Genomic DNA, 9,254 nt, shown 5'->3' with positions numbered 1-9,254 from the left:
TGGAGCAAAAGCAGGTGTTTTAGGCACAATTTTCACCTAGGCAGAAGAAGACCTCTCATTCGAAGGGATGGAAGGACAGGCCAGACAGAAGGGGGGAAACCAGACTGGGAATGTCCCCCCCCCCCCAAATGTCTGTTTCTTGCGCAATGTCAATGTTAGTCTCCCCCTTTTGCTCCTTTTAAGGAATCTGGAAGTGGAGTCATTTCAAACGTAGACAGAATGTCCAATGAGGATCTCTATACAACTCTTTGTTACACACTCCAGGTGAGTATGTCCCCTTCTGTGCCATGCTGGAAATGGGTGCACCGGGCAAACTCCAAAGGGCTCATTGGGTGCCAAACCATGGCACTTTTTGCTAGGCATAGAATCCTAGAGATGGAAGGGACCCCAAAGGCCATCTAGCCCACCCCCTGCTGCTACTCAGGAAAGCACATTTCAAATCAGTCCAGACAGATGGCCATCTGGCCTCTGCTTAAAAACCTCTGGAGAAAGAAAGAGACCCCGGTGGACTCCAAGGCAGGGTATAGTCCTTTAAATTTGAAGGGACTCCCAAGGGCAGGTAGATACAATTGGTTCCCTCCCGACAGATGACCATTCAGGCTGCCTAGGAGTTCAATGGAGTCTCCTTCCCTGGAGGATTATAAGCAGAGGCTGTGTGGCCATCTCTTGGAAGGTTTGATTGTGCCTTCCTGCATGGGGATGGACTGGATATCCCTTGGGTCTTCTCCATCCCTAGGATTCTACAATTCCAGTTGCCCCAGAAAAGTACATATCCCAGTATACTTTTCCTGCCCATTTGGCCCCTGGTGGCATCCCCTTCCATGCTTCTCTTGTTTGGAAGCCTGCAAGCTTGTCCTCCTTTGCAGCGTGTGAGCGAACTCCCAGGTCCTACAGCCAGGGAATTTCTCAAAGCCAAGGTGCAGGAAACCGAAGCCCTTTTCCACGAGTTTCAACGGGAAGCCCAAGAAGTGGCCCAACTCAAGGCTGATTGCCAGCGTCTACATCAAGAGCTCCAGGAGGCCAAGGGAATCCAGAAGACAGGAATCCTAACCGATTTCCTTCCAAAATTCTTTAAAACAGGTGGGTGAAATGACACCAGGGCAGGAGAAGGGGAGAGATGGGAGGAGGGCGGACTGAGTGCAGTCCTGGGGTAGTTTGCTTGTGCCGCATTACAGTCTTATCCTGCACAGCTACGCCAGGGTCAGTCTGCACACTAGACTCCCCTCAGAGGTTGCATCCACACTGCAGAAGGAAGGCAGCTTGATATTACTTCAACTGCCATGGCTCCATGCAATAGGATGCTGGTAGTTGTTGTCTTGCACGACCCTTATCTTTTTCTGCTAAAAGCGCTGGTGCCTCAATGAACCATAGTTGTTGTTATTATTAGGTATTGACAAACTGAGAGCAGGCTTTTTTTTTCTGCAGCCCTAGAGAGTGCGACTCGGAGCCATGGGTTCAAATTACAGGAAAGGAGGTTCCCACTGAAGATTAGGAAGGACTTCCTGACAAAGAAGAGCATTTCAACAGTGGAACTCTCTGCCTTGGAGTCTGCTGGAAGCTCCTTCCTTGGAGGCTTTTAAATAGGCTGGATGGCCATCTGTCAGGAGTGCTTTGATGATGCTTTTCCTGCCTGGCAGGAAGGTTGGACTGGATGGCCCATGTCGTCTCTTCCAACTCTATGATTCTATGACCCCTCTTTCCTTTCAAAATATGAGACTCAAAACAGCTACAATTCCTCCATACCTTGGAGCTGTGACAATTAAATCTGTCAAGCCACATGAATTCTACAGTGTAGATGTGACCATCAATAGAGTTACAAGCTGGGTAGATGCGGGGAATGCTGTGGATGTAGCGTACCTGGATTTCAGGAAGGCCTTCCTTTGACAAGGTCCCCCATGACCTTCTGGCAAGGAAACTAGTCCAATGTGGGCGAGGCAAAACTACGGTGAGGTGGATCTGGAATTGGTTAAATGGATGAACCCAGAGGGTGATTCTCCCCAATGCTTCCTCTTCATCCTGGAAAGAAGTGACGAGTGGAGTGCCATCCTCAGGGTTCTGTCCTGGGCCCGGTCCGGTTCAACATCTTTATTAATGACGTAGATGAAGGGCTAGAAGGCAGGATCATCAAGTTTGCAGACGGCACCAAATTGGGAGGGAGAGCCAAGACTCCAGATGACAGGAGCAGAATTCAAAACGATCTTGACAGATTAAAGAGATGATGGACCAAAACTAACACAATGAAGTTCAACGGGGACAAATGCAAGAGACTTCACTTAGGCAAAAAAAAAAACAAAATGCAAAGAGACAGAATGGGGGACGATGGGGCCTAACTCGAGAGCAGTACGTGCAGAAAAGATCTTGGAGTCCTTGTGGACAGCAAGTTAAACATGAACCAACAATGTGATGTGGTGGCAAAAAAGCCAATGGGATTTTGGCCTGCATCAATAGGAGCCTAGTGTCTAGATATAGGGAAGTAATGCTCCCCATGCTCTATTCCGCTTAGGTTAGACCACACCTGGAATATTGTGTCCAATTCTGGGCACCACAGTTGAAGAGAGATATTGACAACCTGGAATGTGTCCAGAGGAGGGCGACTAAAATGATCCAGGGTCTGGAGAACAAGCCCTATGAGGAGCGGCTTAAGGAGCTGGGCATGTTTAGCCTGAAGAAGAGAAGGCTGAGAGGAGACATTATAGCCATGTATAAATATGTGAGGGGAAGCCACAGGGAGGAGGGAGCAAGCTTGGTTTCTGCTTCCCTGGAGACTAGGACACAATGGAACAATGGCTTCAAACTACAAGAGAGGAGATTCCATCTGAACATGAGGAATTACTTCCTGACTGTAAGGAGAGCTGTTCAGCAGTGGAACTCTCTGCTCCGGAGTGTGGTGGAGGCTCCTTCTTTGGAAGCTTTTAAACAGAGGCTGGATGGCCATCTGTCAGGGGTGATTTGAATGCAATATTTCTGCTTCTTAGCAGAATGGGGTTGGACTGGATGGCCCATGAGGTCTCTTCCAACTGTATGATTCTATGGTCATCCACCCTGTGTAATAGGCTGCACTTTGGGGCCATTGGTGATCAGGAATTGGAGCAATCTGATTGCCATCAAGTTGACATCAAGGAGTCTTGTGCGTCTGAACCCACAAGTGGCTGCACACTCCTTTTGTCCCATGTGGAACCAAGGACACTGTCATACCCATTGTGTGTATTTCCAACCTCCTCCTGCTTGGGATCTGTCTTGGAGCGATGCCTGGGCAGCTGAGGGTCCAGGGTACAGAGGCACGCTGAGCTAGCAGAACCCCCTGGGGGACTGAGAAAGGCACACTTTCTCAAGGCTCTGAAGAAGACAACTTCTCCAAAGTGCAGTCTAGACACACCTCAAGAGACCTTTTTCCCTCACCCTCTTCTCTTCACTTCCTCTTCCCCTTCCACAGATTTCCATATCCAGGTCCGTGTCACTGGGAAGACTGGAGGCTGTGAAGATCAGTTCTTAAAGAAGGTCTCTGACCGCCTTTCAGATCATCGTATCAAGCTCAAGCCAGAGAGGTACCGAGAGGGCTCCAGTCTCTTCCTGCTGGTCTTCTGCCCGGTGGTCTCTCGGGTGGGCACCGACATGCAAAACGCACTGGAGGGTCTCCAAGGTCAGTCACAGCATGCCATAGCTAACCAAGCCTCTCCTTTTTGCAAAACCTTTCCACACTTAGCCAACCTTTTGCATTTCCTCCTTGGGATGAATAACTGGGTGCCAAGGAGGCATCAAGGAGGGCAAGGAAGAATGAGAAACAGACTTTGGGAATTAGGTTGCAGCAAGCAATGCGATAAGACTTGAGCTGGGAAAGAATGGGATTCTGCTCTGGCCAATCCCACTGCTGTCAAAGGTAAACAGCAAAAGTATGAGACTCCGGCAGAAAAATAAACATGAAATACACAGAGGAATTACTTGGGAGGTTGGTAACTAACACAGTGAATTTCAACAGGGAGAAATATAAGGTGATACATGAAATGGAGAGATATGGAATGGGGAGCATGTGGTTTGACAATTGTCCATGTGAGAGGAGTCTAGGAGTCTTAATGGACCACATGCTGAACATGAGCCAATAGTCTGATGCTGGCTCATAGCCAGGATTTTGTTTCGGGGGCGGGGGGTGAGTTTGGTTTGGGGGGGGGCTGAGTGAGTGAAAGAGGGTCTACCCTAGCAAACCTTTTGTATCGTTACCCCAGTACCCCCATGCATATGGGGTATATTGAGCATGGTGATCAGATCATGATATGAATAAACATAACACTTTAAATAATGTACCAGTAAGGCCTTCTCGTGGACCACCTGGCTACATGCCTGGTGTGATGCAACATCTAAAAAGGCCAGTTCGATTCTAGGCTGCAACAAAAAGAGTCCAGTCTCCAGATCAAGTGAAGTCATAGTCCACCCCTCTCTCTACTTTGGTCAGATCTCAAGTGGAGTAGCCCTGTCTCCAGTTCCAGGTCATAATAATATAATCTACTAGCGGTACCCACCATGCATTGCTGTGGCCAACCTTCCCTCCCTCTTTTTCTCATTTTTTTCTCTCCTTCCTTCCCTCCCTCTTTCCTTCCTTCCTTTCCTTTTTCATTTCTTTGCGCCCTTTCTTCCTTCTCAACCTCTTTTTTCCTTCCTTCCACACAGTCCTATAACCCAGAATATCAAGGTAGAAAATTCCGCATTAACTGCTTTGAGCTGGGTTATCTGAGGGCCTTTCCACACAGCCCTGTATCCCAGAGTATCAAGGCAGAAAATCCCTCATTATCTGAGTGTGGACTCAGGAAACCCAGTTCAAAGCAGATATCCTGGGATATAGGGCTGTGTGGAAGGGCCCTGAGGCCATACTCCAATAATGTGAGTTTTCCTGCCTTGATATTCTGGGATATAGGGCTGTGTGAAAGGGCCCTCTGATAACCCAGTTTAATGTAGATATTGTGGGTTATTGTGCCTTGATATTCTGGGTTATAGGGCTATGTGGATGGATGGAAGGAAAAAAAGAGGTTGAGAAGGAAGAAAGGGGGCAAAGAAATAAAAGGCAGAGTCCTCTTTCTTTCGCGGAGGGGAGGATTGAGGAAAGGAAGGAAGGAGAAGGCCTGGCCTGACCGTGGGTCATGGAGACTTGGTGAGGCAAGCCCCAGCAGCAGCTAGAGCCACCGCAGTAGCTCCATGAGGCCCAAGAACGGAGGCTTAGCTCCTCACAGTGATTCCCACACACTAGACTTAAACTCCCAGAAGCCTCTGCTACCTTGGACAATGAGAAAGGAATCTGGGAATTGAAGTCCAAAACACTTGGACAACAGAAAGGAAGAAACCATGAAAATGAACAAAATCTGGCTACCAGTATTTAAAAAACTCAAAAATTACAACAGCAAAACAACAGAGAGGAAACAATCAGGCACATCAAATCACCTCTCAACAAAACATTCTCCCAGGCACTTCCAAGCCATTAAATGATAATCAAGGTAGTCAGTTAAAACATTCACACCTAGCTGCAGCAGACAAGAGTCCTTTGTCCCACCCTGGTCATTCCACAGATATATAAACCCATTTTCCTACTTCCAACAGATCTCACTACCTCTGAGGATGCTTGCCATAGATGCAGGTGAAACGTCAGGAGAGAATTCCTCTAGAACATGGCCACATAGCCTGGAAAAACCTACAACAACCCAATAATAATAATAATAATAACTGCAAAAGGCCACCTGACTAGAATCAGTGTGCATCATTCAAAAATGCATCACACAGTCCTAGACGCTTGGGAAGTGTTCGACTTGTGATTTTGTGATACGAAATCCAGCACAGAGATCTCATTTGCTGTGACACACAGTATTTATTTATTTATTTATTTATTTACTTTATTTGTATACCGCTGTTCTCAGCCCTTAGGTGACTCACAGCGGTTAACAACGGTAGCAGCAAAAATTCAATGTGACAACAACAAGATAATAAAAACAATTAACACAATAACAGACTAATCAATTAACGACAATAACCATTCACTGGCGTCTCATAACTGAAAACATGATCCAACTCGTCATCCGTTGTTCGGTTCCTATATTCATTGCACTACCTATTCAAACACCTGTTCAAATAACCAGGTTTTCACTTTTCTCCATTAGCAATGGAGCCGATCTAATGTCCGTGGGAAGGGTGTTCCACAGCTGAGGGGCCACCACTGAGAAGGCCCTGTCTCTCGTCCCCGCCAACCGAGCCTGTGTTGCAGGCGGGATCGAGAGCAGGGCCTCCCCAGAAGATCTCAAAGTCCTAGTGGGTTCATAGGCAGAGATGCGATCAGATAGGTAACTTGGGCCGGAACCGTTTAGGGCTTTATAGGCCAACGCCAGCACTTTGAATTGAGTTCGGTAGCAAATTGGCAGCCATTGGAGTTGGCGCAACAGAGGGGTTGTATGCTCCCTGCACGCCGCTCCTGTTAGTATCATGGCTGTCGTAAGTTGGACTAGTTGTAGCTTCCGAGCCGTCTTCAAAGGCAACCCCATGTAGAGAGCGTTGCAGTAGTCTAAACGGGATGTAACCAGAGCGTGGACTACCGTGGCCAAGTCAGACTTCCCAAGGTACGGGTGCAGCTGGCGCACAAGCTTTAGCTGTGCAAATGCTCCCCTGGTCACCGCCGAAACCTGGGGTTCCAGGCTCAGCGATGAGTCCAGGGTCACACCCAAGCTGCGAACCTGCGTCTTCAGGGGGAGTGCGACCCCATCCAGCACAGGCTGTAACCCTATGCCCTGTTCGGCCTTGCGACTGACCAGTAGGACCTCTGTCTTGTCTGGATTCAGTTTCAATTTGTTCGCCCTCATCCAGACCGTCACAGCGGCCAGGCACCGGTTCAGGATTTCAACAGCCTCCTTAGTAGTAGGTGGGAAGGAGTGACAGAGTTGGACATCATCCGCGTACAGATGACACCGTACTCCGAAACTCCGGATGATCTCTCCCAGCGGCTTCATGTAGATGTTAAATAACATGGGGGACAATATTGAGCCCTGAGGAACCCCACAAGACAAAGGTTGTGGGGTTGAACAGGTGTCTCCCAGTAACACCTTGTGTCAGTATAACAACAACAACAACAACAACTCAGGGACGGGCTGTAGTGCAAGCAGCAACCTCTTTTGGTTTCCCTTCTGAGCTTGCACAAACAGCTAGTTGGAGCAAAAAAAATCAGATAAGCCTGGTTCACCTGCTGGTCCCGGTGTGTGCAGAACATAAGAAAGATGCAGGCACCCATTTTCCTGGCAACTTCTTATAGAAGAGACTGCCAGGGCACCTCAATCTGCCACAAAGGAAGGCACAACCCAAGCGTCCCTCACAGCTTCCTTTTTTCTTTTTTGTGGTTCCAGGTGAGCCAAAGGCTGTCTTGGTGATGCTTCATCACAAACTGAAAGAGAACACCTTTTATGTGGACACCAAGCCACAGGCACAACACCCAGCCATAGTGCGCACTGTCCACGCTCGCTACATCCTCGATGTTGGCTTCTACACCTGCCCGATGAATGAGGAGGCCGTGGCCATTGTGGCTGAAGTCCTCGAAGACCGCTGCAAAGGGGGGAAGAGGGACACCACAACCCCTGGCACTCCGTCCAAGTCTTGAAATATGTAGTGCTTTCAGGATGCTGCTGGCAGCCAGGCATCTCATTATTGGAAGGAAAGGGACATAAAGGATAAGGGTGTTGGGGACTATTATATTATACTAAAATTATGATTTTACACTGGGCTCCCTGTACTATGGCTTGGAATATTTCCAGTACCAATGAAACATTGGTGTTTACCACTTAAGATAAAGTAGCTTAGGTACTCCGCAATGCCCAGGTTAGGTCTTTCGTAAGGATAAATATTACAAGTAGTCATTGCTGGATTTTGGATTTTGTGAATAACCCCATTAGAAAAATCATAAAGATGTTGGTGCACTACAACTCCCAACAGCATGGGTCAGTTCCCCCCAAACCCCACCTGTAGTCAAAAGTTGGCCATATTGGGTATGTGCACCTAGTTTGGTCTAGGTCCATTGCCAGATGGGTTCAAAGTGTTCTTTGGATGCAGGTGAACTATAATTCCCAAAATCCAAAGGCAGTTCCTTTCAAATCCCACTACTATTCAAATTTGGTCATGATGGGTCCATATGTCAAGTTTGGTACAAATCCATCATCGGCTGGCTTCACTGTTCTCTGTATAATATTGTTGAACTATAACTCCCAGATTCAAAATATTCAAAGTTGGTCATAATGGGTCTATCTTTCATTGGTTGAGCTTTACTGCTCTTTGGTTGTTGGTGAACTACAACTCCCACAAGTATTGGTCAATCCCCCCAAACCCCACCAGTTTTCAAAGTTGGTCATGATGGGTCTATGTGCCAAGTTTGGTCCAGATCCATAACTGTTTGAGATTTACTGCTCTTTCATTGTTGATGAACTACAACTCCCATCACTATTGGTCAATCCCTCCCAAACTCCACCAATTTTCAAAATTGTTCATGATGGATCTGTGTGCCAGGTTTGGTCCAGATCCATCACTGATTGCTCTCTGGATATGGTGAACTATAACTTCCAGCATCCAAGGTCAGTTCATACACACACACACTCCAACCCCTCCAGTATTCAAAGCTGATTCTGATGGATACATATGCCATCACTTGGGTTCAGAGTACTCTTTGAATATAGGTAAACTATAACTCCCAGCAGCCAAGTTCAATTCCTTCCAAATCCTGCAAGTACTTAAAGTTGGTCAAGGGGGGAATCTTGTTTGAGATCTGTTGTTGTTGGGAGTTGCAGGGTTATCTGGATATGAGGTGAAATGTAATTCCCACCATCCAAGGTCAATTGCCCCCCAGACCCCCCAGGGAGTCTGTGTGCCAAGTTTGGTCCAGTCACGGAGTCCCCTCATGGAGATAGGGCAGCCTATAAATAAATTATTTTTGTTGTTGTTATTGAACAGGCATGGGCAGACTTTCTAATTTGGAGGCCACATGGTGGGCCGGAGAAGGGTGGGTGGGCCAGGAGAGAGGGGGTTCTTCCCAAGCTGCCTACCTGCCCTTCCCTCCCCTTCCTCTTCTCTTTCGGAGGCAGAAAGTGAAGGAAACACGGGAAACATTTGGACCCCAAAAGGGTTGGCCTTGGTCAGGATGAGATGGTGGACGGGAGAGACAAAGTGTATCCATGAGACCCCGTATCACCTACTCCTGATGTACAATCCTAGAATCCTAGTGTTGGAAGAGACCCCCAAGGGCCACC

The 9,254-nt window shown here is 47.7% G+C and overlaps 1 protein-coding gene across 1 annotated transcript; it reads left to right on the top strand.

Moving 5' to 3' along the window:
• Positions 1–821: 821 nt before the first annotated feature.
• Positions 822–8,949, top strand: LOC137095881 (uncharacterized). Its single transcript, XM_067463193.1, has 3 exons — positions 822–1,080; positions 3,434–3,640; positions 7,368–8,949. The coding sequence occupies exons 1-3, from the start codon at positions 822–824 to the stop codon at positions 7,616–7,618; spliced, it is 717 nt and encodes a 238-aa protein (XP_067319294.1). The 3' UTR covers positions 7,619–8,949.
• Positions 8,950–9,254: the final 305 nt, after the last annotated feature.

The sequence above is a fragment of the Anolis sagrei genome, chromosome 1 (assembly GCF_037176765.1).
Source record: "Anolis sagrei isolate rAnoSag1 chromosome 1, rAnoSag1.mat, whole genome shotgun sequence".
Lineage (NCBI taxonomy): Eukaryota > Metazoa > Chordata > Lepidosauria > Squamata > Dactyloidae > Anolis > Anolis sagrei.
This window is presented reverse-complemented; position numbering and strand designations above follow the sequence as displayed.

Bases quoted from the DNA above. Each gene is read 5' to 3' on its own strand.
- LOC137095881 (XM_067463193.1), top strand. From the start codon at position 822: ATGCTTCTCTTGTTTGGAAGCCTGCAAGCTTGTCCTCCTTTGCAGCGT. The intron at 1,081-3,433 runs GTGGGTGAAATG...CCCCTTCCACAG, and splicing joins TCCAAAATTCTTTAAAACAG to ATTTCCATATCCAGGTCCGT. The intron at 3,641-7,367 runs GTCAGTCACAGC...TTGTGGTTCCAG, and splicing joins CGCACTGGAGGGTCTCCAAG to GTGAGCCAAAGGCTGTCTTG.